The 27,385-nt window shown below is 61.7% G+C and overlaps 1 protein-coding gene across 1 annotated transcript; it reads right to left on the reverse strand.

Annotated features, from left to right (window-relative positions):
• Positions 1 to 969: 969 nt before the first annotated feature.
• On the reverse strand, positions 970 to 23,091 carry COL1A1 (collagen type I alpha 1 chain). Its single transcript, XM_054176678.1, has 51 exons — positions 22,941 to 23,091; positions 19,680 to 19,874; positions 19,484 to 19,518; positions 19,348 to 19,383; positions 19,164 to 19,256; positions 19,006 to 19,074; positions 17,652 to 17,696; positions 17,345 to 17,398; positions 17,091 to 17,144; positions 16,916 to 16,969; positions 16,702 to 16,755; positions 16,556 to 16,609; positions 16,411 to 16,455; positions 16,097 to 16,150; positions 15,936 to 15,980; positions 15,686 to 15,739; positions 15,348 to 15,446; positions 15,211 to 15,255; positions 15,034 to 15,132; positions 14,765 to 14,818; positions 14,550 to 14,657; positions 13,869 to 13,922; positions 13,451 to 13,549; positions 13,144 to 13,197; positions 12,946 to 13,044; positions 12,652 to 12,705; positions 11,141 to 11,194; positions 10,977 to 11,030; positions 10,835 to 10,888; positions 10,335 to 10,379; positions 10,131 to 10,229; positions 9,830 to 9,937; positions 8,942 to 9,049; positions 8,778 to 8,831; positions 8,601 to 8,654; positions 8,364 to 8,471; positions 8,191 to 8,244; positions 7,730 to 7,783; positions 7,333 to 7,494; positions 7,049 to 7,156; positions 6,804 to 6,911; positions 6,557 to 6,610; positions 6,051 to 6,158; positions 5,752 to 5,805; positions 5,535 to 5,642; positions 5,375 to 5,428; positions 5,112 to 5,219; positions 4,740 to 5,022; positions 3,636 to 3,826; positions 2,451 to 2,693; positions 970 to 1,132 (listed from the first exon to the last, which is right to left on the reverse strand). The coding sequence occupies exons 1-51, from the start codon at positions 23,020 to 23,022 to the stop codon at positions 986 to 988; spliced, it is 4,362 nt and encodes a 1,453-aa protein (XP_054032653.1). The 5' UTR covers positions 23,023 to 23,091; the 3' UTR covers positions 970 to 985.
• Between the last annotated feature and the right edge of the window lie 4,294 nt (positions 23,092 to 27,385).

Below are 27,385 nucleotides of genomic sequence, written 5' to 3' on the forward strand. Positions count from 1 at the left end.
GAGAATGAGGAGGAGGAGAATGAGGAGGAGGAGAAGGAGGAGGAGAAGGAGGAGGATGAGCAGGACAAGGAGGATGACGAGGATGAGGATGAAGAGGAGGAGAATGAGGATGAGAAGGAGGGGATGAGGATGAGGATGAGGATGAGGATGAAGAGAAGGATGAGGATGAAGAGAAGGATGAGGAGGACAAGGATGAGGATGAGGAGAAAGATGAGGATGAGGAGGACAAGGATGAGGATGAGGAGAAGGATGAAGATGATGAGGAGAAGGATGAGGATGAGGAGGACAAGGATGAGGATGAGGAGAAGGATGAGGATGAGGAGGAGGAGAATGAGGAGGAGGAGAAGGAGGAGGAGAAGGCGGAGGATGAGCAGGACAAGGAGGACGACGAGGAGGATGAGGATGAAGAGGAGGAGAATGAGGATGAGAAGGAGGGGATGAGGATGAGGAGGAAGCAAGCAAGCAAGCCAACCCACTGCCTGTTGCTTTGGTTTGAAAAGTCATTTATTTATTTAATCTTTTTTTTTTTAGTCTTTTTTTTTTCTTCCTTTTTAGTCTTTTTTATTCTTTTTTTAGCTTTTTTTGGGGGGGGAGGTTAACGTTTTTGGTCGATTTTTTTTTTTTGGGGGGGGAGGAGAGGAAGGGTTTGGTTGGGGTTTTGAGGTGGGGGGGGGGGGAGGGGGTTTGGTTGGTTGGTTTGGGGTTGGTGGTTTGGTTTTTTTTATCCTGGCACCACAAAGAAGCTGTAGAAACCGACACAAAAATTCAAGTCCACAGGAGAAAAGTTTTTTGTTTTGGTGGTTTTCTGTTTTCCCTCCTTTTTTTTTTTTTTTTGGTCTTTTAGCTCTTTTTTTGTCTTTTTCTTTTTTTTGGGTTTTTTTTTTTATTATTATTATTATTGTTATTCTCGGTATTTTACTCTCTCCTGCCGCGAAGTGGAGGTGGAGGGTAAGGGGGGAGGGAGGGGAGGGAGGGGGAAACCGGTTCACAAGAAGCAAACGGGGCCGATGTCGATGCCGAATTCCTGCTCCGCAGCCCCAACGTCCATGGGAGCCAAGTCAATGATAGGCAGGCGAGAGGTCTTTGTCGTCTTGTACTCGATGACTGTCTTGCCCCAGGCGCCGGTGTGACTCTGTGGGGGAAGGCGCCGGTCAGCTTTCAACTCAGAACAGGGTCCCCCACCTCCCCCATCCTCCCCCCCGCCCCGCCGCCACCCACCGGCCCTGTCCCCGTAGCACATCCCCTCCAGGTCGGTCTCCTTAAGGTGCAGTCACCCCCCAGCCCTGCTCCCCGCAGCACCTCCTCGCCAGGTTCAGCCCCATAATCATCCCCACTGACCAGCCTCATCCCCATAGCACCTCCTCACCAGCCCCATAATGCATCCTCCTCATCCTCACCCCCATAGCACCTCCTCACCAGCCCCATAATGCATCCTCCTCATCCTCACCCTCATAGCACCTCCTCACCAGCCCCATAATGCATCCTCCTCATCCTCACCCCCATAGCACCTCCTCACCAGCCCCATAATGCATCCTCCTCAGCTTCACCCCCATAGCACCTCCTCACCAGCCCCATAATGCATCCTCCTCATCCTCACCCCCATAGCACCTCCTCACCAGCCCCATAATGCATCCTCCTCATCCTCACCCTCATAGCACCTCCTCACCAGCCCCATAATGCATTCTCCTCAGCCTCATCCCCATAGCACCTCCTCACCAGCCCCATAATGCATCTTCCTCAGCCTCATCCCCACAACACCTCCTCACCAGCCCCATAATGCATCTTCCTCAGCCTCATCCCCACAACACCTCCTCACCAGCCCCATAATGCATCCTCCTCATCCTCACCCTCATAGCACCTCCTCACTAGCCCCATAATGCATCCTCCTCATCCTCACCCTCATAGCACCTCCTCACCAGCCCCATAATGCATCCTCCTCATCCTCACCCCCATAGCACCTCCTCACCAGCCCCATAATGCATCCTCCTCATCCTCACCCCCATAGCACCTCCTCACCAGCCCCACAGCACCTCCTTCTCACCCTCATCCCCATAACACCTCCTCACCATCCTCATCCCCACAACACCTCCTCAACAGCCATCCTAGACCCCATAACACCTCCTCACCATCCTAGACCCCATAACACCTCCTCACCATCCTCGACCCCATAACACCTCCTCACCATCCTCATCCCCACAACACCTCCTCACCATCCTAGACCCTACAACGCCTCCTCACCACCTTAGATCCCTCAACACCTCCTCACCATCCTCATTCCCATAGCACCTCCTCACCATCTTCATCCCCACACCACCTCCTCACCATCTTCATCCCCACACCACCTCCTCACCACCTTCATCCCCACACCACCTCCTCACCATCCTAGACCCCACACCACCTCCCCACCACCTTCCCCACCGCCCCCTCCAGCCCGGCCCCGGGGCTCTCACCGTGCAGCCGTCCTCGGTGACGCCGTAGGTGAAGCGGCTGTTGCCCTCGGCCCTGATCTCGATCTCGTTGGCCCCTTGCAGCAGCAGAGCCTTCTTCAGGTTGCCTGTGGCCTGGTCCATGTAGGCAACGCTGTTCTTGCAGTGGTAGGTGATGTTCTGGGAGGCCTCAGTGGACATCAGGCGGAGGAAGGTCAGTTGGATGGCGACGTCAGCTGGGTTGGAGCCCTCACCACCATACTCGAACTGTGGGAGAAGAGGAGTTAGGGCACCTCAGAGCTGGTTGGCAGTGCCACTTGTCCCTACCCTCATCATCCTCCCTGTGCTCAGTGTTGGAGGAGTTAGGGCACCTCAGAGCTGGTTGGCAGTGCCAGCTGTCCCCACCCTCATCATCCTCCCTGTGCTCAGTGTTGGAGGAGTTAGGGCACCTCAGAGCTGGCTGGCAGTGCCAGCTGTCCCTACCCTCATCATCCTCCCTGTGCTCAGTGTTGGAGGAGTTAGGGCACCTCAGAGCTGGTTGGCAGTGCCAGCTGTCCCCACCCTCATCATCCTCCCCATGCTCAGTGTTGGAGGAGTTAGGGCACCTCAGAGCTGGCTGGCAGTGCCAGCTGTCCCCACCCTCATCATCCTCCCTGTGCTCAGTGTTGGAGGAGTTAGGGCACCTCAGAGCTGGTTGGCAGTGCCAGCTGTCCCTACCCTCATCATCCTCCCTGTGCTCAGTGTTGGAGGAGTTAGGCCACCTCAGAGGTGGTTGGCAGTGCCAGCTGTCCCTACCCTCATCATCCTCCCCATGCTCAGTGTTGGAGGAGTTAGGGCACCTCAGAGCTGGCTGGCAGTGGCAGCTGTCCCCACCCTCATCATCCTCCCTGTGCTCAGTGTTGGAGGAGTTAGGGCACCTCAGAGCTGGCTGGCAGTGCCAGCTGTCCCCACCCTCATCATCCTCCCCGTGCTCAGTGTTGGAGGAGTTAGGGCACCTCAGAGCTGGCTGGCAGTGCCAGCTGTCCCCACCCTCATCATCCTCCCCGTGCTCAGTGTTGGAGGAGTTAGGGCACCTCAGAGGTGGTTGGCAGTGTCAGCTGTCCCTACCCTCATCATCCTCCCCGTGCTCAGTGTTGGAGGAGTTAGGGCACCTCAGAGCTGGTTGGCAGTGCCAGCTGTCCCTACCCTCATCATCCTCCCCGTGCTCACCTGGAAGCCGTCGCTCATTGTCTCGCCGAACCAGATGTGCTTCTTCTCCTTGGGGTTCTTGCTCAGGTACCAGTTCTTCTGGGCAATGGTGGCCTGGGTTGGGTAGACACAGGTCTCTCCTGTCTCCATGTTGCAGTAGACCTTGATGGCGTCCAGGTTGCAGCCTTGGTTGGGGTCGATCCAGTATTCACCTGCGGGGAAGAGGGAACAGGGTCAGGGAGTGGGGCAGGTGGGGCCACGATGGATGGGTGGATGGATGGATGGGTGGATGGATGGATGGATGGATGGATGGATGGATGGATGGATGGATGGAAGAGGGAGGTGAGGAGAAGCTATGGAGGATGGAGGCGAGGAGTAGCCATAGAGGATGAGGTGAAGAGAAGCCATGGAGGTTGGAAGGATGGAGGTGAGGAGCTGCTGTAGAGGGTGGAAGTGAGGAGCAGCCATGGAGGATGGAGGTGAAGAGCAGCCATAGGGATGAGGTGAGGAGAAGCTATGGAGGTTGGAGGTGAAGAGAAGCCATAGAGGATGAGGTGAGGAGAAGCCATGGAGGTTGGAAGGATGGAGGTGAGGAGCAGCCATAGAGAGTGGAGGATAGAGCTAACAAGCAGCCAGGGAGCGGGGAGGGATGAAGGTGAGGAGCAGCTGTGGAGGATGGAGGTGAGGAGCAGTCATAGAGGATGGAGGTGAGGAGCAGGTAGGTGGTTGAATAAGGGAAGGGGTTGCTGTGAGAGATGGAGGATGAAGGGATGGTAGGCAGGGGTGAGGAGCAGCCATGAGAGGTGGAGGAGGGAGGTGAAGAGCAGGTAGGAGGAATCTGGGTGGGGTGGAGCATGGAGTTGAGCAAGAGCCATGAGGAGCAGAGGAAGGAGGTGAGGAGTGGCTGTGAGAAGCGGAGGAGGGGAGGAGGTGAGAAGCAGGAGTGAGGCTTGGAAGAGCGGAGGGCATAAGAGGCTGGGAGGTGAGAAGCCGCCACGAGAGGCGGAGGCCGGAGGGGAGAGCAGCCGTGAGAAGATGCAGACCAGGCTCAAGCAGGGGAGATGGAGGCGAGGAGCAGGCGGGGGGGGCAGAGAGCACCCCAGAGGCCCGCGGGGGGGCGCTCACCGCTCTTCCAGTCGCCGTGGCACATCTTGAGGTCGCGGCAGGTGCGGGCAGGGTTCTTGCGGGTGCCCTCGGGGCTGCGGATGTTCTCGATCTGCTGGCTCAGGCTCTTCAGGGTGGTGTCAACCTCCAGGTCCCTGTCCCTCATCACGTTGGCATCGTCGGCTCTGTAGTAGCGGCCACCGTCGTGAGCCTTCTCCTGCGGGGGCTGGGGCAGGAAGCTGAAGTCGAAGCCGCCGCTGGGGGGACCGGGAGGACCAGGGGGTCCGGGTGGGCCGGGAGGACCCTGTGGGAGGAGAAGAAGAAGAATGAGGGGGAGGATGACGGCGAGCAGGAGGCTGAAGGCAGGTGGGCAGCAGGGGGCAGGGTACGTACGACAGGGCCGGCTTCACCGGTGCGCCCGCGGGGGCCGGGGGGGCCGATGGGGCCGGGCAGCCCGTTGAGACCGTCTTTGCCAGCAGCACCAGCGGAGCCAGGAGGACCCTGCGGGAGAGGAAAAGAGCTCAGCATGTGCCCCGTGCCCGGGCAGAGTCGTCCCCCTCCAGCCCTCAAGCCACGTCCCCATGAGAAACCCGAGGAGGACGAGGACCTCCCCCCAGCCCTTCTCCCCCCTGGCTGTGGCTTAGCTGAGAACTTACTCTGGGACCAGCGGGACCAGAAGCACCAGAAGGACCTTGTTCACCAGGAGAGCCCTGTGCAAAGCAAAGGGACAGGGAGAGGCTCCATCAGCATCCTGCTCTGCTTCCAGTCCAGGGTGTGGGGCAGCACCCGGAGCCAGCACCCCCCCGTGGCACTTACAGGAGGACCAGGTGGGCCCTGGAGCCCAGAGAAGCCTCTGTGACCCTTCATGCCTCTGTCACCTTGTTCACCAGTTTCACCTTTGTCACCACGGGGACCTTGTGGACCCTGGAGGAGGAGGGAGGAAGAGGAGGAAGATGTGTTGAGCTGATCACTGCCCCTCATGCTCGCAGGGACACAGGGGCACCAAGGAGGATGGAGGAGGAGATCAACTCACAGCAGGACCACGAGCACCAGCAGGACCAGGGGGGCCAGCAGGACCTTGAGGACCCTAAAACAGGAGAGAAAAGGAGAGGTTAGAGCATCCTCCAGCTTCTGCTGCCGCCAGCTTGGGGCAGCACCTCCCCTGGGGGGGGTTGGGATTGCCAGGGAAGCTCCATCCAAGGGGGAGAGCTGAGCCTGGGGCCAGAGCCTGGCCCGTGGTGGGTTCACAGGATCAGCTCCTGCTCCACGACTAAGCTGGGGTCCCCTGAGGGGTGTAAGGGTTGGGGCTGCATCAGGCAGGAGGTCACTTACGGTCTCACCACGATCTCCATTCTTGCCAGCAGGACCAACGGGGCCAGGGGCACCGGGGGCACCGGGAGCACCAGGGGGGCCAGCGGGGCCGGTCTCACCACGGTCACCCTGTGAGGAGGAAGAGGAGGAGGAGGAGGAGGAGGAAGGAGGGAGATGAAGAAGAGGAAGTGGAGAAAGAGGAGGAGGAGAAGGAGAAGGAGGAAAAAGAGGAAGAGGAGGAAGAGGAGAAAGAGGAGGAGGAGGAGGAAGAGGAGAAAGAGGAGGAGGAGGAGGAGGAGAAGGAGAAGGAAGAGGAGGAGAAGGAAGAGGAGGACAAGGAAGAGGAGGAGGAAAAAGAGGAAGAGGAGAAGGAAGACAAGGAGAAGGAAGAGGAAGAGGAGAAAGAGAAGGAGAAGGAAGAGGAGGAGGAGGAGGAGGAGGAAGAGGAAGAGGAGGAAGAGGAGAGGTCATCATGAGCCAGCACAACCCCATCTCCCCCCCGCCAGCCCCAGCCCCAGCCCACTCACCTTGGGACCAGCAGCACCATCACGACCAGGAGCACCTTCAGCACCAGGAGCACCCTAGGGAGCAGCAGAGAACCCCCAGTGAGGGCAGCTGGGGGCTAGCAGGGGCCAGGCTGGCACCATCCACCCTCCACCCACCACGGCAGCTCCATGGGCACCACGAGTTGCTCAGTCCTCAGCACCCTGAGCCCAACACCAGCGCATGGAGGGGTCCATGCCCTGCCCCCCAAGGCTGATGGTTGCTCCTCACCTCACGTCCAGCTTCACCAGGGGGTCCAGCCAAGCCGGGGGGGCCCATGGGGCCGGGAGGACCACGCTCACCAGGGGAGCCAGAGGGACCTTGTTTGCCAGGTTCGCCCTACAGAGGATGGGATGAGATGAGGAGGGGTCAGACACCAGCCAGTGGCCTCCCCACGGGGGCCATCCAGGTGAGCTGGACCCCAAGGGGGGGGTCACAGCATTGTCCTTTCCCAGGAAGCCCCCCCAGGTACTCACTGAGGGGCCAGGCAGCCCAGGGAAGCCTCTTTCACCTCTCTGTCCTGGGAGACCAACGACACCGCGCTGGCCGGCGATACCTTGGGGTCCAGGGGTACCAGGAGCACCCTGCGGGGACAAACAGCACCTCAGGGGGGTGGCATCTGAGCCGGGGGGGTGCGGGGGGAGCACCCTCCCCACGGGAGAGATGGCCAAAGGATGCTGGGCTGCAGGGGGGCCGCGATGCTGCCCAGCGTCCCCCAGCTCCGTGGGGGTTGGTCGGGCCGGGGGCAGGGCTGACTTACAATGGGGCCATCAGCACCAGGAGAACCTTTCTCGCCGGGGGGTCCGGGGGGGCCAGCAGGTCCTGGCTCACCGGGGCGGCCAGCAGGGCCAGTTTCACCGCGGGGTCCTTTGCCACCTTCCTTGCCGCTGGGGCCAGGGGGGCCGGGGAGACCGATGTTCCCCTGCATGAATGGGGGGAGGGGGGGAGTGGAGGCAATGAAGTCAGGCAGCAGCTCAAGACTCACAGCCCTTCCCCCCCCCCCCTCCCAGATGCCAGCTGAAGGGTGGCCAAAGGCGTCCCAGTGCCAACTGGGGCAAGGAGGCCACGTGGAGCCCCACCAGGATGGGTGCCCAGCGTCTTCCATCCCACATCCACCTCCCCACCAGCACCCTCTTGCCCTCCCCGGGGGTACTCACAGAGGGGCCGGGGGGACCAACTCTTCCAGCAGCACCAGGGAAACCAGTAGCACCCTGGAGAGGGGGGAGAGAAGAAATGGAGTCACCAAGAGCCAGATCCAGGCTGCTCCTGCTCCTGCTCCTGCTCTGCAGCAGGTCCAGGGCACTGTCCCCTGCCTGGGGGCCACCACAGGCAGCCCTGGGGCCGGGGGCCAGGAGGGAAGTGCCCAGCCTGGGACTGGTTTGGGGGGGGGGGGGGGGAGGGAATAGAAGCAAATCCCTTCCCCCCCCCATTCCCCACCCCAGCACGGGATGAAGCCAGCCCAGTTTGCTCTTGTCCCCCAGGGATGGTTTTGGGGTGCAGAGCTGAAGGTCTTGAGGACTTAAACCACTTCAGGAGTGTTCATGTCCGCTCGGGGGGGGAGGTGTCCCCCCCTGGGCATCCCAACTCCCCCCCTCCCCACCATGAAACTGCTACTTACAGGGGGTCCAGCGCTACCACGAGCACCTTTGGGACCAGGAGCACCAACAGCACCCTGTGGAGGAGGAAGAGGAGGAGAAGGATGAGGGGGAGGGTGAGTTGTGCCCGTGGGTCTGGACCCCGAGTGGGGGTGTGACGGGGTAGGGGGAGGGGGTGAGGGGGGGCACAACTTACAGCGGGGCCAGGAGCACCAGTGGGGCCAGCAGGCCCGGGGGGACCAGCATCACCCTTGGCTCCAGCATCCCCAGTTTCACCTTTAGCACCAGGCTGGCCGTCGGCACCCTGGGGGACAGCAAAGTGTGGTGAGCTGGGGCTGGGGGAGGGAGGAGCTCAGCAGCGCCCCGGCGGGGCAGGATCAGGCCCCTGGAAGCGAGGGGTGGGGGGGTGGGGGGGTGAGGCCATCACACTCACAGGGGGGCCAGCGAATCCAGCAGGACCGGGGGGGCCGGGCTCGCCGCGGTCACCCTAGGAGAGGTGGTGAGGATGGAGTCAGCTCCAGCCTGGCACAGCGGCCGGTGGCCGCCAGGGGAAGGGCACCAGCGGCGGGGCCGTCGCAGAGGGGTGGGGGGCGAGGGGGAGGGAACTTACGGGAGCACCACGGGCGCCAGTGGGACCAGCGGGGCCGGGGGGACCAGCTTCACCCTGGGAAAGGAGAGGAAAGCCGGAAAGGAGCAGGTTAAGGCTGAGGTGAGGAGGCGGCGGTGGGGACACCGCTGTCCCCAGGGAGGTGTCCAGCCCGGGGACAGCCCTACCTTGTCACCGGGAGCACCAGCAGGGCCGGGGGGGCCGATGGGACCGGTCAGACCTCGGAGACCGTCTTTGCCAGGAGCACCATCAGCGCCTTTGGGACCAGGGTCACCCTGCCAGAGGAAGGTGATGGGGAAGGGGGTTACCTGGGGAGGTTTCCTCCAGGGAGGGTCACCTCACTCTTCCCTTTACTTTCCCTTCTGCACCAAGGCACCCCTGGTTCTTCATCTTTCCTGGGACAGGTTGGGATCATCCTCCTCTTGGGTGCAGGGGGAAGAGCTGAGCTCAACTCCCAGCTCTCAGGGAGGGCCATGTGTGGATGGTGCCAGTGGTGGCACTGGGCATCCCTACCACCAGCTCAGATGGTGCCAGTGGTGGCATTAAGCATCCCTACCACCAGCTCAGATAGTGACAGTGGTGGCACTGAACATCTCCCCCTGCCCACCTCAGATGGTGACATTGGCAGCACTGAGCATCCCCCTTCTGCCACTTGAGATGGTGCCAGTGGTGGCACTGAGCATCCCTCCCTGCCCACCTCAGATGGTGCCAGTGGTGGCACTGATCACCCCTACCACCAGCTCAGATGGTGCCAGTGGTGGCACTGAGCATCTTCCTCTGCCCACCTCAGATGGTGCCAGTGGTGGCACTGATCACCCCTACCACCAGCTCAGATGATGCCAGTGGTGGCACTGAGCATCTCCCTCTGCCACCTCAGATGGTGACAGCAGTGGTGGCACTGAGCATCTCCCCCTGCCCACCTCACCTCGGGGCAGCACATCCAGCCCAGAGGGGATGGTATTTGGAGGGTGGGTACAGGGGGGGAAGCAGAGGTGTGGTGAGGAGCAGAGGACCAAGGAGGGGAGGGCTCGGGGGGGGGGGGGGCACACACGTACTCTGTCACCCTTGGCGCCTGGCAGGCCGGCAGCACCACGCTCTCCGGGCATACCCTGCAGACCGGGGGGGCCTTGGTTCCCGGGGGCACCGGGGGCACCAGCATCACCCTGGCCGAGAGAGACACAAACCAGAGGTTAGAGAGAAGCCGGCGCAGGGCAAATCCCTCCCCGCCCGCGGCCCCGGCGAGAGGAGGTGGAGCCAAAGCCGCCCTCCTCCCCTCCGCGCCTGCAGCCCAAAGTGATCCCCCCCCCCGCCACCCAACCGGTGCCCAGCTGGGGTGGCGAAGCACCTGGCACCTACCTTAGCACCGTCGTTACCGGGAGCACCGTTAGCACCACGGGGACCTTGGGGACCGGGGGGGCCCTGGACGCCGCGTTCACCGGGGAAACCTCTCTCACCCTGGAGAAGAGAGGCAGGAAGGGAGGGGGTCAAAGGTGCCATGGAGATGGTGGGCACCAGGGGGGTGCCAAGAGCCAGCTAGGGAGCGAATAGGATTCGACTTACCCTGGCACCAGCGGGACCGGGGGCACCGGCGTCTCCGGGGACACCCTGTGTGGGAGGGAGAAGGTCAGCAAAGAGCCGGGGGGGGTGAGGTGGCCGTGGGGACAAGGGGAGAGGTCCCAAAGGTCGGGAATGAGGGGGGACCCACAGGCCTGAGGTGATGGGGAAGGACTGGGAAGAAGAGGGTCCCCCCGTCCTTGGGGGGACAGGAGAGGACAGGGTTAGGGAGGGAGAGGGTCCCCCAGTCCTTGGGGGGGACAGGGCTGGGGAGGGAGAGGATCCCCCAGTCCTTGGGGAGGACAGGACAGGAGAGGGCTAGGGAAGAAGAGGGTCCCCCAGTCCTTGGGGGGACAGATCTGAACTGGAGCCCTCAGTGCTCCCAGGGAGAGGCTATGTGGAGCCCATCACCTCGGGGGGTGCTGGGGGGTACCCCAACTGCGAGAGAGGTGATGGAGAGGGGACAGGGACAATGCCACCCCCTGCCCACGCTGTCCCACACTCACCTGCTCACCAGGCTTGCCAGCCTCCCCGGGGGGGCCAGCGGGGCCAGGCAGACCCTGAGGAGGAAGAGGAGGAGCGATGAGACCCCCACGAAGTGGGTGAGGGACAAGGAAAGGGGCAGCAGGGGAGGGGGACACCTCTCACCTGGAAGCCAGGAGCACCAGCAGGACCTTGTTCACCTCTTTCTCCAGCAGGACCCTGGGGCAGATGGGACAAAGTGTGAGGAGGGGAGGGGGCACTCGGTTCCCAAGCCCCTCCTGCAGCGGCTGAGCACAGCCGGGGGGGGGCAAAGGTTTGTCGGTACTCACGGTAGGGCCGGGAGGACCTTGGGCACCAGTTTCACCATCTTTGCCAGCAGCACCCTGTGGGAGAGGGAGAAGAGGGTGCTCAGGGCATGGACCCAACCTGCAGCCCAGCAGTGCCCCCACGGGACTCTGCAACACCCCCCACCCGTGGGACTCTGCACCCCCCCTGTGAGCAGGGTGTGGGGCTGGGTGTGCCCACAGCATCCCTCGAAGGATGGAGGAGCTGCAGGGAGCTGCCCATGGCCACGTCACCTCCTCCTCTCCCTGCTCCAAAGCTGCTGGCAGCCACCAGCTTGGAGGCTTGGCCACCTCAGCCTGCTGCTGCTCTCAGCCTTGGAGCCTCTCCTGGCCCCAGCTTGGCTCTCCCCTGTCCCATCGTTGCCATCCCACACTGTGGTGAAGCTCTCTGCCACCCCACACCATGCTGAAGGTCTCTGCCACCTCACACCGTGGTGAAGCTCTCTGCCACCCCACACCATGCTGAAGCTCTCTGCCACCTCACACCAAGGTGAAGCTCTCTGCCACCCCACACCAAGGTGAAGCTCTCTGCCACCCCACACCATGCTGAAGCTCTCTGCCACCTCACACCAAGGTGAAGCTCTCTGCCACCCCACACCAAGGTGAAGCTCTCTGCCACCTCACACCATGCTGAAGCTCTCTGCCACCTCACACCATGCTGAAGCTCTCTGCCACCCCACACCATGCTGAAGCTCTCTGCCACCCCACACCATGCTGAAGCTCTCTGCCACCTCACACCATGCTGAAGCTCTCTGCCACCCCACACCATGCTGAAGCTCTCTGCCACCTCACACCAAGGTGAAGCTCTCTGCCACCTCACACCAAGGTGAAGCTCTCTGCCACCCCACACCATGCTGAAGCTCTCTGCCACCTCACACCATGCTGAAGCTCTCTGCCACCCCACACCATGCTGAAGCTCTCTGCCACCTCACACCAAGGTGAAGCTCTCTGCCACCTCACACCAAGGTGAAGCTCTCTGCCACCCCACACCATGCTGAAGCTCTCTGCCACCTCACACCATGCTGAAGCTCTCTGCCACCTCACACCATGCTGAAGCTCTCTGCCACCCCACACCGTGCTGAAGCTCTCTGCCACCCCACACCATGCTGAAGCTCTCTGCCACCCCACACCATGCTGAAGCTCTCTGCCACCCCACACCAAGGTGAAGCTCTCTGCCACCTCACACCAAGGTGAAGCTCTCTGCCACCTCACACCAAGGTGAAGCTCTCTGCCACCCCACACCGTGCTGAAGCTCTCTGCCACCCCACACCATGGTAAGCTCTCTGCCACCCCACACCATGGTAAGCTCTCTGCCACCCCACACCGTGGTGAAGCTGTCTGCCACCCCACACCATGCTGAGGCTCCCTGCCACCCCATGTCAAGGTGAAGGTCCTTGCCACCCCACACCATGCTGAAGCTCTCTGCCACTCCACACCGTGGTGAAGCTCCCTGCCAAGCCCCACCAGGGGCTGTTTGAGCTCTGCTGGACACTTACAACAGCACCAGGGGGTCCAGGAGCACCTCTCTCACCAGGTTTGCCAGGCTCACCCTAGAAAGCAAGAGAGCAAGATGAGACCCACGTTGGCACCGTGGGCACCAGCCTGCAGGATCAGGCAGGGCTGAGCCCCCCCTCCTTCGGTGGCTGCTCCACAGGAGCCCACCTGCAGCCACCATCCTGGGTGGTAGCAGTGCAGAGGGTGGGAGCCCCTCATGGCCAGAGGGTGGCAGCCCCTCGTGGCCCAGGGCTTGGGCACCTCCAGCAGCGCCCCCAGCTGCCAGCCACACTCACCGCAGCACCTTTGGGACCGGGGAATCCCATCACACCGGCTTGACCTCGAGCTCCAGGGGGGCCAGGGGGACCAGGGCGACCATCTTGACCAGCAGGACCCTATCATGGGGGGCGAGGGGGGAGGGGAGAGCAGACAGCCCCTTAGCAGAGCCCACAGCAAGGCAAGGGGGGAGCAGGAGGTCGTGGGGTGCAACTTACAGGGGGTCCGGTCTTGCCGTCGGGACCAGGGCTCCCAGGGCTTCCAGTCAGACCCTGTGAGGGAAGCAGGAGGTGGGTGAGGAGCTCAGGACCACCCAGAGCTGCCCCAACCCACGTGGGCATCCTGGGCAGCAGCTGCCCCAGCAGCATGGAGAGCTCCAGCAGGCTGCATCCATCCCTGGAGCGGAGCCCCCCCGGCGTGGCGGCCAACGCTGATGGGGCTCATTGCCCCTGGCAGCCACTGTGCCCACCACCCTGCCCACCACCCTGCCCACCACCCTGCCCACCATCACCCTGCCATACCCACCTTGGCACCAGGAAGCCCAGGTTCCCCAGGGCGGCCAGCTTCACCAGGAGATCCTTTGGGGCCAGCAGGGCCGGGGGCACCACGCTCACCAGGGGGACCCTGGGGACAGGGGACAGAGGTTACCCCAGCTGCAGGGCAGCACCGGGGGGGGGAGGAGGGGGGCGTTGGGGATGGGGACTGGAGGAATGTCACCAGAGGTGGCAGCAGCACAGAGTCAGCTGTAGCATGGCATGGGGACAGGGGACAAATTCCTGCTGTCCCCAGAACCCCCTTGAGAAGGTGGTTCTCTTGGCCACAGGGGCAGGAGGAGGAAAAGGAGGAAGAGGAGGAGGAGGAGGAGGAGAAGGAGGAAGAGGAGGAGGAGGAGAAGGAGGAAGAGGAGGAGGAGGAGAAGGAGGAAGAGGAGGAGGGCACCTACCTTGGGCCCAGCAATGCCATCAGCACCAGGGAAACCACGACTGCCAGGGGCACCCTGTGGGGGGCACAAGAGGAGTCAGTGGGGAGGCATGGGGTGACCTCAGGGGAGGGTGCAGAGGTGAGACCCAGTCTCAGTGGGAGCAGTCTGGTGTCCCTGCTGAGAGGATTCACCCTGGGGAGGGGGCATCAGAAGAGGCTGGGGATGCCACCCTGGTGGGTGTCTGTCCCCAAGCACCCCCAAGAGGGAAGATGGAAGGAGGGTGGGCATGGGGAGATGGAAGGAGGATGAGGATGGGACAGGGACATGATGAGGATGGGGACAGAGACTTGGTGAGGATGGGGACAGGGACTTGGTGAGGTTGGGGACAGGGACTTGGTGAGGTTGGGGACAGGGACTTGGTGAGGTTGGGGACAGGATCATGGTGAGGATGGGGACAGGGACTTGGTGATGATGGGACAGGATCATGGTGAGGATGGGACAGGGACATGGTGAGGATGGGGACAGGATCATAGTGAGGATGGGGACAGGATCATGATGGGGATGGGGACAGGATCATGATGGGGATGGGGACAGGATCATGATGGGGATGGGGACAGGGACATGGTGGGGATGGGGACAGGATCATGGTGAGGATGGGGACAGGGACTTGGTGGGGATGGGACAGGGACAGCTTCTACTCACACGTTCACCAGCAGGGCCAGGCAGCCCAGCAGGGCCAGGCTCACCACGAGCTCCTCTCTTGCCTTCCTCACCAGCTGGGCCAGGGGGACCTTGGACACCAGCAGGACCCTGGGGAAGGAGGTCATGGGATGAGCACCCACAGGGAGCATCATCATGGGAGCACCACGGAGTCCAGGAGGGGCTGAGCCCCTGAGGAGACCCCAGGGGTGACTTACAGGCTCTCCTTTGGCACCAGTGTCTCCCTTGTTGCCTGGAGCACCAGGTTCACCCTGGAGGGGGAAGGAGAGAAGAGGGAGAAGCTCTTTAACTCCAGGTGGATGAGCAAAGGCAGCCCTGGGCCACGTGCTTCCCGGGCCCTCAGCACCATCCTGCACTCCCAGGGATGCCAGAGGAGGCATCTCCAGGTCAGGACAGTGGTTTGCTGGAGCAGGAGGAGGGGCACAAGGCCAGGAGGAGGAGGGTGGAGGCGGCCAGGGATACTCACGCTGTTACCCTTGGGACCAGGGGCACCGCTGGGACCTTGGGGTCCGGAGGGCCCACGGGCACCAGGGAAGCCAGGAGCACCAGCAATACCAGGGGCACCCTGGAAGAGGCAGAGGAGGTGGTGAGGAAGCAGCTTGGAGCCTCACCTCAGAGCTGGGCAGGGCGGGAGGACACTCACGGTTGCACCCTTGGCACCGGGTTGACCGTCAGCACCGGGGTTGCCCTGCAAGGAGAAAGAGGAAGAGGAGGGTTATGGGGAGGGGGGGCTGGCAGGGCATGAGGCTGAAGGACGAGGAGCCATCAGATGCCACTTACAGCAGGGCCAGCAGCGCCAGCAGGGCCGGGGGGACCGGGCTCGCCACGGGCACCCTGGGGACCTTCGCTGCCGCGAGCTCCCTGGGGACCAGTTTCACCCTGGGGAGGAAGAGAAAGGAGGAAGAGTCCTGAGCATGAAGGCTGCCCTGAAGCTCCTGGCATGGCTGATGTCCCTCTCCATCTGCAGCTCCTTTCCCAGGGAGGCCAGGCCAGGAGAGCTGCCCACGGGGCTGGGCTGGGGCACCCCTGCCTGCCCCGCTTTGGGCTCCCAGTTTCCCCCAGTTCCCCCCAGCTCAGGAGATGCCACCTGGGAGGAGAGAGGGTCAGGCAGGTCCTACCTTAGCACCAGCAGCACCAGGGAAGCCAGGGGGACCAGCAGGACCAGTTGGACCCTAGATGGGAGAGAGGGCAAGCGTCAGAGGGGGGATCCCACCTCACACATCAGCTGCTGCTGGAGGGTTTTGTGGGCAGCAGAGCTCTGCCTCCCGGCCAGGATCTCCTGGCCACGGTGGAGCCGAGCTGAGGTCTCCCTCTGGAGCAGCTGGAGGTGATGCTGCTGGGAGCTGGATGGGGGCAGGGGTTACTTACGGGGGGACCAGCAGCACCAGGAGCACCATCGTTACCACGAGCACCCTGTAGGGGGGAGGAGACACCAGTCAGTGCTGTCCACAACAGAAGAGGTGGTCCCTAACCCCCTCTGCATCCCCCCGGGCAGGAGATGCTCAGCCCTGCCCACACCAAATACTCACAGCGGGGCCGGATGGACCAGGACGACCTCTCTCACCGGGGAGCCCACGAGGACCCTGGGGAGGGGAGAGGACACTTTCAGATCACCAGGAGAGACCTGGTGGGCCACCAGGAGGACCCTTTGGGTGGTCTTCTCTCATCCCTGTGCCTCCCATCCCACCCTGCTCCTGCCCACAGTGGTATTTCCAGGGGGGTATGCCCCCTCCTAGCCCCCACCCCCTGAGGGTGATCCACCCCCATCACATCCTGGCTCCCAGCCCCTTGTGCTGGCCAAGGCCAGCTCCCCACCGTGGCCCTCAGGGACTTCAGGACTCACCATCTGCCCAGGAGCACCATTCTCCCCGGGGCTGCCAGGCTCTCCCTAGGAGAAAGGAGAACATTGAGGGAGCTGCTCCAGAGGGATGCAGGACAGGGAAGACTCCCCCGGGAGGCTGGGGGAGGAGGCTGCCACCGCTCCTCACCTTGGGACCAGCAGGACCAGGCTCACCCTTGGCACCATCCAGACCACTGAAACCCTGGGCAGCAGGAAAGAGAAGAGGTTGGGGGTCAAAGGGGACCCCCTGAGCGAGGTGGGGCTCCCCCCACAGGGCTGGGAGGTGGGACTCACCCTGTGACCCTTCATGCCTGGCAGACCGGCGGTTCCGGGCAGACCACGGGCACCCTAGGAGAGAAGGGAGGGGGTGATGGAGATGCCCAGGGCGGGGTTGTGCCCACACCCCACTTCTTGTCCTGCCCGAGGTGGGGGCAGGAAGCTGGGGTCACCTCCTTGCTTTGCCACCAGGCAGGGGATGGGGATGAGGGTGACCTGGGGAACATCTCACCTGGGGGCCGGGGGGACCACGCTCACCGGGACGACCAGGCTTGCCAGCTTCACCCTGGGGAGAAGGAGAGGGAGTTGGGGACGTGTCCTCAAGCCAGGTGACTCCTGCTCACCTGGAGGCAGGGCCACCAGCACCCAAGCCGGGGTCCTGGGGACCCCCTCCACAGCCCGCTTACGTCATCTCCGTTCTTGCCAGGGGGGCCAGCAGGACCGCGGGGACCCATGGGACCCTAGGAGAGATGCAGGGCAGGGTGAGGGTGCTGTGGGTGACTCTGTGCCCTCACCACTTGGGCTGGGCAGTGCCAGGCTCTGGCAGCCCCGTTCCCACCGGTGCCCCAGCACAGGGGCACTGGGGCAGGGTGGGAACAGGCAGCCTCGTGCCCGTGCCCAGGGCACATCAGGTCGGAGAGGGAGGTGGCAGAGGACTCACAGAAGCACCAGGCTCTCCAGGTTCACCAGGGGGACCTTGGAAACCTTGAGGACCCTGCAGGTTGGTGGGAAAGAAAGAAAAAGAGGGAAAGAAATGGGTTAGAGAAGGAGGAGATTGGGGTTGAAGACCCCAAAGGCAGTGGCAGCTGTCCCCCCCCCCCCCTCTGGTGACATCAGGATGTGCATCCCCCACGCCTTTCCGTGGCCACCAGGAAGGGTGGGACACTGTCCTGCCCTCAGCCCATCTCCATCCCACCCCAAGGGGTCCTTGGGTGGTCCCCAAGCTGAGAGGGAAGTGAGATACTCACAGGAGCACCAGGAGGGCCGGGGAGACCACGGGGACCTGCTGGACCCTGGCAAGGAGAGAGGAAAGTGGTGATGAGTGGCTGCCATGGCACCCTGTCCCCATCCCTGTCCCCATCCCTGTCCCCATCCCTGTCCCCACTGCCATCCCCACTGAACCCCATCACCACCACCCCATTACTGTCCCCATCACCACCCTGAGCTTGTCCCCATCACTGGCCATCCCCTGTCCCCATTGTCACCCCCTCGCTGTCTGCCTCCATCATCATCATCCCATCACTGCCTCCATCACCACCTCTTCCTTGTGCCCATTGTCACCTGATTGCCACCCCCCCCCCCCACTGTCACCCCATGTTCACCCCACTGCCACCCCATCACCTCCTCATCACCATCCCACACCCATTGTCACCCCACTCTCACCATCCCATCCCTGTCCCCATTGCATCCAACCCATCCTCACTCCTATTGGCACCTCATGGACACTCTACCACCTCTCCATCACCATCTCATGCCCACTGCCACCTCATTGTCATCCCATTGCCACCCTACCTACATCTCATGCCCACTGCCACCTCATTGTCACCTCATTGCCACCCTACCTGCATCTCATGCCCACTGCCACCTCATTGTCACCCCATTGCCACCCTACCTGCATCTCATGCCCACTGCCACCTCATTGTCACCCCATTGCCACCCTACCTCCATCTCATGCCCATTGCCACCTCATTGCCATCCCATTGCCACCCTACCTCCATCTCATGCCTATTGCCACCTCATTGTCACCCCATTGCCACCCTACTACCCACTCATGCCCACTGCCACCTCATTGCCATCCCATTGCCACCCTACCTCCATCTCATGCCCATTGCCACCTCATTGTCACCCCATTGCCACCCTACCTCCATCTCATGCCCATTGCCACCTCATTGTCACCCCATTGCCACCCTACCTCCATCTCATGCCCATTGCCACCTCATTGTCACCCCATTGCCACCCTACCTGCATCTCATGCCCACTGACACCTCATTGTCACCCCATTGCCACCCTACCTCCATCTCATGCCCATTGCCACCTCATTGTCATCCCACCACCACCCCATCCCCATTGCCACCCAATTGCCACCTCATTGCCATCCCATTGCCACCCTGCCACCAACTCATGCCCATTGCCACCCTACCACCACCCCATCCCCATTGCCACCCCATCTCTGTCTGCATCCCTCCCACCACTCAGCACCATCCTTGGCACCACCAACACAGGAAGCTTCATCCACCTTCCCACCTTCCCCTGTGTTTGGCTGTGTGTCTCCCCCCAGTGTCCTGTGCCCCCCAGAGGTCCCTGTGCCCCCCCTGTGCTCACCATGGGGCCGGGCACAGCCATGCCACCAGCTTTCTCGTCGTAGCCATAGGACATTTGAGGAGCGAAGTTCTGCAGGCAGGAAGGGAGAGCAGGGGGTGAGCAGGTGGTGGGGACCCCCCCTGGGGGTCTGCACCACCCAGACCCTCCCCCATACTCACTCCGCCGAGGCCTGGGGGACCTGGAGGGCCTGGGGGTCCTGGGAGGCCAGGCTGTCCGGGGATGCCATCTCTGCCAGGGGGGCCAGGGAGTCCCTGTGGGGAGAGAAGAGAGGAGTGAGCCCCAGGGGGATGGGGTGGAAGCAGGGGGGAGCTTGGTTAAGTGGGGGTGAGGGGTGACACCCACCCTGTCTCCTCTGGGGCCAGTCTCTCCTTTAGGACCCTGTGGAGGAGAGAGAAGAAGGTGGTTAGAGAAGGGGGGGGCTCCAAAACTAGGTGGTGGTGGGGAGGGGCTGTCAGAGGGTGGGCAAGGGGACCCTTACCTCTACTCCAGCGGTTTCTGGGTAGACTGGGGAGGCTGTGGAGGAAAGGAGGAGCTTTAGAGGAAGCTACCACAACCCCAACACCCCGCGGGAGGGCTGCCGAGCCAGGGCGGGCTCCAAGCCCCGCTGCTCCTCCGGGGGGGGGGGGGGTGTCTGTCACCCTGAGGAAGGGGGCCAGAGGGTGCCAGGAGGTTACCATCGGTGTCAGGGCAGATGGGGCAGCACTCCCCGAAGGGGATCTCGGCGTTGGGGCAGTCGGAGGTGTCCTCGCAGATCACCTCGTCGCAGAGGATGTTGCCGCTGTCGCAGACGCAGATCTGGCAGGGTTCTGGTTTCCACACATCCTTGTCGTTGTACGTTAGGCCATCCTGTATGCAGCTTCCAGTTTGGACTGGGAGAGGGGAGCGGGGGAGCAGACATCAGGGCTGAGCTCGGGGAGGCGGCGAGAGTGGGACCCAGAGGCAGCGGCATCCCCCTCGCCCCCCTCATCGGGCTCTCTCCCTTGCTTTTCCTCCTCCCCTCCCGCCCCATGCGCTGCTCCGGCAGCTTTCTTTTTCCTTTCCCCCCTCCTTCATCTGGTTCTCATCAGCCCGTGGTGGTGACACAGGAAAAGCACCAACAATAAACTCTTCCCACAAACGCTGGAATTTAAACAAAATCCCTCCAGCCAGGCGCTCCAGGAGGATGGGGCCAAGGCAAACCCCCTCCACGGGGCTGACACGGAGGGTCCCCCACCGTCCGGGACCGGGATGGGATGGGATGGGATGAGGAGACGGGATGGGGGCGAAACGGGGATGGGAACGGGTTGGCTCCGGCGTCTGGGTTGAAATTAGATCCAGGAGGCTGTGGGATAGGCTTGGATCAGTCCAGCTGGGATGAGGAATAAGAATCCAGAGGCTTGGAAGCGGGCGGGGGTTGGAGTAGGGCAGAGAGCCAGGAGCCGGGCTTGGCCCCGCGGTGGGGAAGGGTCTGGGGGAAGAGGAGTAGTGGAGGTGGGGGGAGTGCGTGGGGCTGGCCTGGGTTGTGGTCATCAGCTTGGGAGGAAAACAAAAAGAAGGCAAAATGCAAGGGGGGAGAGGAATTAAATTGCAAAAGGCAGGAGGGGAGAAGGCAAAATGCAGCTGGAGAAAGGCGAAATGTGGGATGTAAAAGTAGAAAGCGGGATAGGAGAGGGGGAAAAGGAGGAATAAAGCAGGCAAAGGGTGGGGGGTAGAGGGGAGAATGTGGGATGTGAGAGGGAAAATGTGGAATATGGGAGGGAAATGTGGAATAAGAGGGAAAATGTGGAATATAAGAGGGGAAATGTGGAATATGAGAGGGGAAATGTGGAATATAAGAGGGGAAATGTGGAATAAGAGGGAAAATGTGGAATATAAGAGGGGAAATGTGGAATATAAGAGGGGAAATGTGGAATATAAGAGGGAAAATGTGGAATATGAGAGGAAAATGTGGAATATGAGAGGAAAATGTGGAATATAAGAGGGGAAATGTGGAATATGGGAGGAAAATGTGGAATATAAGAGGAAAATGTGGAATATAAGAGAAAAAATGAGGACTCTGGAAGGAAAAAACTGGGCAAGTGTGGGCTGTGAAAGGCAAAATGTGGAACCTAAAAGGGCCAAACGAATACAAAGGGGCAAAATGTTGGCCAACAGAGCCCCAGTGCAGGCTACCAGAGGCAAAATGTGGGCTACAGAAGGCAACCTGCAGGCTCCAGGGGGCGAAGTTTGGGCTGCAGCAGGCGGGGTGCAGGCTGGACCTTGTCAGCTGCAAACTTCGGGATGCAAAAGGCACCCCCCACATCCCCCCCCCCTTGCCCCCGAGGAAAAAATCTGCGCCCAAAAATCCTCCCCCTCCGTGCTAAACCAGGCTGAAGTACGAAGGGCAGCCCAGGCCTGGCTCAGTCCCAGGGTCCCCCGTGTCCCCATGGCCGCAGGTGACAGCTCCGAGGGGAGCCGGCGGCGGCGGGGTGGGGGCGGTGGGTGGCGGCAGTGACCCCCCCCAGCGGCGCGGCGCGGCCCGGGGCCGGGACAGCGCCGCGGGGAGGCCGTGGGGCGCTGGCCCCGAGCGGGGCTGTCTGGCCAGTCCCGGCTTTAAGGGCTGCCCGAACATTTTCCTTATGAATCATCCCAGACTTATCCTAATTCTTTCCTGATGGCTTTAGCAGATCCCGGGGCTGGCGCCCCCCCCCCCCCGCCCCCCTCCCTCCTTTCTCTCTCCTCCTCTCTCTCCCCTCCCCTTCCACCCCCCCCCCCCCCCCTTCCACCTCTCCCCACCACTCTCTCCCGCGCTCTTTCCCCCCTTTCCTTTCCTTTCCCTTCCTCCTGCTCCTCCTCCTCCCCTTCTTCCCCCAGCTCCCTCCTTCCCTTCGGCTCCTCTCCACCCTTCCCTCCCTCCCTGCTCTTGGCAGGATGCCCCAACCGTCCGCGTCACCACAGACCCCCTAACCCCCCCCCCCCTAAAAAAAACCCTTGCCCCCCCCTAAAAACCCTTTAGTAACCCCTTCACCCCCTAAATCCTTAAACCCCTTCACCTCTTCATCCCTTAAAACCTCTTGCACCCCTCAAACCCCTTCAGCCCTCAGGCCCCTTTAACCCCTTCAAAACTCCTTCACCCCCTCAAATCCCTTCTCCCCCCTCAAAACCCTTCACTCCCTAAGACCTCTCCACCCCTAAAACCCCCTCCAGCACCCCCTAAAATGCCCTCCCCCCTTAAGATCCCTTCCCTCCTTAAGATCCCTTCACCCCTTAAGATCCCTTCACCCCTAAAACTCCATCACGCCCTAAAGCTTCTTTGCCCCCTAAAATCCCAGCACCACCTAAGACCCCTCCACCCCCTAGAGCCCCTTCACCCCCAAAACCCCTTCACCCCTAAACCCCTTTCACCCCTTGAACCCCCTTCACCCCTAAAACCCCTTCACCCCTAAAACCCCTTCACCCCTAAAACTCCACCGCCCCCTAAAACTCCATCACCCCTGAACCCCTTTCATCCCTTAAAACGCCTTCACCCCCTAGACCCCCTTCACCCCCAAAACCCCTTCACCCCTAGACCCCCTCCACCCCTTCAAACCCCCTTCACCCCTAAAACCCTTTCACCCCTTAAACCCCCTTCACCCCTAAAACCCCTTCACCCCTAAAACTCCACGGCCCCTCAAGCCCCTTCACCCCGCACTCCCAAATCCCCCCTCACCCCACCTTTTTCCTCCTCTTTTTCCCTCCCCCCCCCTCCCCTTCCTCCAACTTTTGTTTTCCGCTCCAGCTGGGAGTCGACGGAGCAGCTCCGACCACCCCATTCCCACCCTTCCACCGACCCCGTTGCCCCTTCCACCGAGCCCCTGACAGCAAGACTCAACGCTCCTTGATGCCCACCCGCCCCCCCTCCGCCCTGCCACCACGGCCACCGTTCCCACCCATCCTCATCCCGGCGAGGCTGAAGGGCCGGGGGCTGAGCTACTTACTGTCTTCTTCTCCTTGCCCGTGGGTGAGTAGTGCAGTCGCTGCTATCAACAGCAGTAACCGAGAATCCACAAAGCTGAACATGTCTAAATATTAGACATGTAGACTCTTTGGGGTCTCTTTTTTGTTCTTAGCTTGGGGTCATACGGGGCCGAGCCGACTCCTGGAGCTCCAAATCCAGACCCCAGCAGAAAACTTCCTACTGCCCTCCGTCCACTCCTTCACCTCCCCTTATATACGGCCGCCGCCGCTGGGAGAGGTGGGACCCGGCGCGACCAGGGAATTTTGGACGGCCCCTCAGCCAATCAGAGGAGCTCAGAGAGTCGGGGGGACCCCTCTCAACCCCCCCACCTCCCCTCCCTCCCTCCCTCCCCCCATCACAGCCCTAACCGCCCCCCCTCTTCCCAACCCATCCCGTCCATGCACACGCAGACAGACGTGCACACGCGTGTTGTCCCCGAGCTGGGCTGGGAGCTGGTGGCTGTGGGGTGGATGGGAAGGGGATGCTGGGGTGGGGGGGGGGTTTCTGGGGGGGTGTTGCTGGGTTTTGGGGGGGAGTTTGCACATCCTGAGATGCTTGGGGGCCTGGATGTGGCCGGGTGAGGTGGGAGCAGGCGATGTGGCGCTTTGGGGAGCCTGGTGCCAGGCGATGCCATGGAAGGGGATGCTGGGCTGGGAGGGTTGAGGGTCTGGGGGGGGTTGTGGGGGGGGGAGTATTTTGGGGGTGTTTTGGGGGGGGGGGGGGGGGAAGGTTGCACATCCCAAAGTGTTTGTGAGGTTGGACGTGGCTGGGTGGGGTGTGGGCAGACCGCGGGGCGCTCCGGGGACCCCACCAGCACCACCACCACCACGCCACACGCCGCCGAGCGCTGCCCCTCGGGGGCGCCAGCACCTGCCCCCCACCTGCCACCCCCTGCACCCCCACCCCACCCATTCCCTCACCCAGTGCTCCCCACCACCCCAGGGGGACCACCAGCCTCATAGCCATCTCAAAGGCCAAGGAGCAGCAGCTCCCCAGAGGTCAAAGGCCCCCAGAGCATCATCACCCAGCTGAGGGTCCCCAATCCCCAACCATCCCACCCCCACCCCCCCAAAAAAAAACCCTAACACCAAGATCCAAGTTTACTTCATTTTTTTTCTCCCTCTTTTCCCATTCTTTTCCCAACTCCCATCCCTCCCTCCATCCCTTTTCTCTTTCCCCCCCCCCCCTCCCTGGCACTCCTCCACCGCCGTTTCCACATTCGAAGGAGCCACGTTGGTTGGAAAAAAAAACCACTGGGAAGGGAAGGGAAAGGAAAGGAAGGGAAGGAGGGGGGAGGGAGGCGGGGGGGGGGGGGTAGAGAGAGAGAGGGAAAAAAAAGGCTCCTCGAGGATCATCCACAACCCACTGTGCAATTTTGGGGAGGGTGTAATTACATGCCAACAAAACAGACACACTGGCCAGGGCTGGGACTCGGCGGAGGGAGCCGCTGGGAGGCCGCTGGGAGCCCCCCGGGGGCCGCTGGGGAGAGAGCAATGTGGCGTTTGGGGGGGGGGAAGGGGAGGAGGGGGTTCCCCTCCCCAGCTTTTGAAGGGGCTACGAGGTGGCAAAGGAGGCCCTGGGGTCCTGTTGGGCTTGGGGAAGGAGTGGGTGCAGGCTTCACACCTTGGCTTGGTCCCTCGGTGCTGAGCACTGGGAGCGATGGGAAGCAATGGGAGCACTGGGAAGCATTGGGAGCACTGGGAAGCATTGGGAGCACTGGAAGCGCTGAGAGCACTGGGAAGCACTGGGAAGCATTGGGAGCACTGGAAGCACTGAGAGCATTGGGAGCACTGGGAAGCATTGGGAGCACTGGAAGCACTGAGAGCACTGGGAGCACTGGGAAGCAATGGGAGCACTGGGAAGCACTGGGAAGCATTGAGAGCACTGGGAAGCAATGGGAGCACTGGGAAGCAATGGGAGCACTGGGAAGCATTGGGAGCACTGGAAGCACTGAGAGCACTGGGGGCACTGGGAAGCAATGGGAAGCAATGGGAGCACTGGGAAGCAAAGGGAGCACTGAGAGCACTGAGAGCACTGGGGGCACTGGGAAGCAATGGGAAGCAATGGGAGCACTGGGAAGCAATGGGAAGCAATGGGAGCACTGGGAAGCAAAGGGAGCACTGAGAGCACTGGGAACATTGGGAGCACTGGGAGCACTGGGAAGCATTGGGAGCACTGGAAGCACTGAGAGCACTGGGAGCACTGGGAAGCAATGGGAAGCAATAAGAGCATTGGGAAGCACATGGGAGCACTGGGAAGCATTGGGAGCACTGGGAAGCACTGGAAGCACTGTGAAGCATTGAGAGCACTGGGAAGCACTGGGAGCACTGGGAAGCAATGGGAGCACTGGGGAGCAATGGGAGCACTGGAAGCACTGGGAAGCAAGGGGAATCAATGGGAGCACTGGGAGCACTGGGAAGCACTGGGAGCACTGGGAGGCAATGGGAAGCAATGGGAGCACTGGGAGCACTGGAAGCACTGGGGAGCAAGGGGAATCAATGGGAGCACTGGAAGCACTGTGAAGCATTGAGAGCACTGGGAAGCACTGGGAGCACTGGGAAGCATTGGAAGCACTGGCAGCACTGAGAAGCACTGGGAAACACTGGGAGCACTGGGAAGTACTGGAAACATTGGGAGCACTGGGAGCAATAGGAAGTGCTGGGAGCAATAGGAAGCACTGGGAGCAATAGGAAGCACTGGGAAGTGCTGGGAAGCAATAGAAGCACTGGGAAGCACTGGGAGCACTGGGAAATGATAGGAAGCAGTGGGAAGCATTGGGATCACTGGAAGCACTGGGAAGCAATAGGAAGCAATGGGAAGCATTGGGATCACTGGAAGCACTGGGAGCACTGGGAAGCAATAGGAAGCATTGGGATCACTGGAAGCATTGGGAGCACTGGAAGCACTGAGAGCATTGGGAAGCACTGGAAGCACTGGGAGCTCTGGGAGCAGTGGGAAGCATTGAGAGCACTGATAAGCACTGGGAGCACTGGGAGCACTGGGAAGCACTGGGAAGCATTGGGAAGCACTGGGAAGCAACGTGAGCACTGATAAGCACTAGGAGCTCTGGGAAGCTTTTGGAGCACTGATAAGCACTGGGAGCACTGGGAAGCAATGGGAGCACTGATAAGCACTATGAGCACTGTGAGCACTGGGAAGCACTGGGAAGCACTGGGGAGCATTGGAAGCACTGGGAAGCACTGGGAAGCACTGGGAAGCACTGGGGAGCATTGGAAGCACTGGGAAGCACTGGGAAGCACTGGGGAGCATTGGAAGCACTGGGAAGCACTGGGAAGCACTGGGGAGCATTGGAAGCACTGGGAAGCACTGGGAAGCACTGGGTGTGAAGCAGAGGGGAATCCACAGCTGAGCAGCAGCTCCCACCGAGTTTATTCTCTCTTCAGAGGAGGGGAGGGGGTGAGTGTGTGTGTGTGTGTGTGTGTGTTTGGGGGGTGGGGGTGGGTGGTTATTTACTCTTCCAGGGCAAACCAAATCGATGCCAACTTAACAAGGAGACAACAGGGCCAGGAAGAGGGAAAAGGGGGGGGGGGGGGGGGGGGGGGGGGGGGAGGAAGTGACACGTCGAAAGAGCACCAAACGCCCCCCCCCCCCCCTCTATTTCCCTCCCTCCCCACCAACCTCCCCCTCACACCAATGACCTCCCCAGGTCTTTATTTCTTTTGCAGCATCCAACGAAATGCAACTAAAACCCCAACCAACTTTGCCCCCCTCCCCCCCCCCCCCCCCTAAAAAAAGCAAGCCCCCAACGACCCCAACCCCCAGCGCCGCAGGAGGGGCTGGGCTTGCCTGGGCCACGCACACAGCCACGCCGGGGAGCCAGGGGCTGTGCCTCGCACGGGGGGTTTGGAGGAGGAGGTGAGGAGGAGAGGGGGGGGGGGAAGCTACTGGGCCTCCCCCCCCCCCCCCCGCCTCTCTCCCCCCTCTCTCTCCGTTTCTCCTTGCTTCATTCCAAGCCCTGGATCCTCGCATCCGAGACACGTTGCAGGGCGAAGCCTGCTCCAATCCCCTCCTCAAGCCACTCGAAAGCCCTTTTGGCCAGGCTCCAGCCCGAAGATGTGTCTTTAATTTTTGCAGCATGACAGCGAAGAAAAGAATGTCATCGGGGGGTTGGGAGGGCTTTTTTTTTCCTCCCCCCCCCCCCCCCCCCCCCCCTTCCTTTCTCCTCTCTCTCTCTTTTTTGCTTCATATGCATGGAAAGGGAGGGGAAAAAAAAGAGGTCGAGGAGGAGGAGGAGGAGAAGGAGGAGGAGGAGGAGGGGACACACACACACACACACAAAACCAAGACGGTGCCACCTCATCAGCCCCTGGCCGCCCGCCCCAGGAATGTTAAGGAGGTTGGATGGAAGGGGAGAGAAGGGGGGGAGGGGAAGGGTTGGGGAAAGAGGGGGGGGGAGGAGGGGGG

This window comes from Dryobates pubescens, chromosome 36 (genome assembly GCF_014839835.1).
Source record: "Dryobates pubescens isolate bDryPub1 chromosome 36, bDryPub1.pri, whole genome shotgun sequence".
Lineage (NCBI taxonomy): Eukaryota > Metazoa > Chordata > Aves > Piciformes > Picidae > Dryobates > Dryobates pubescens.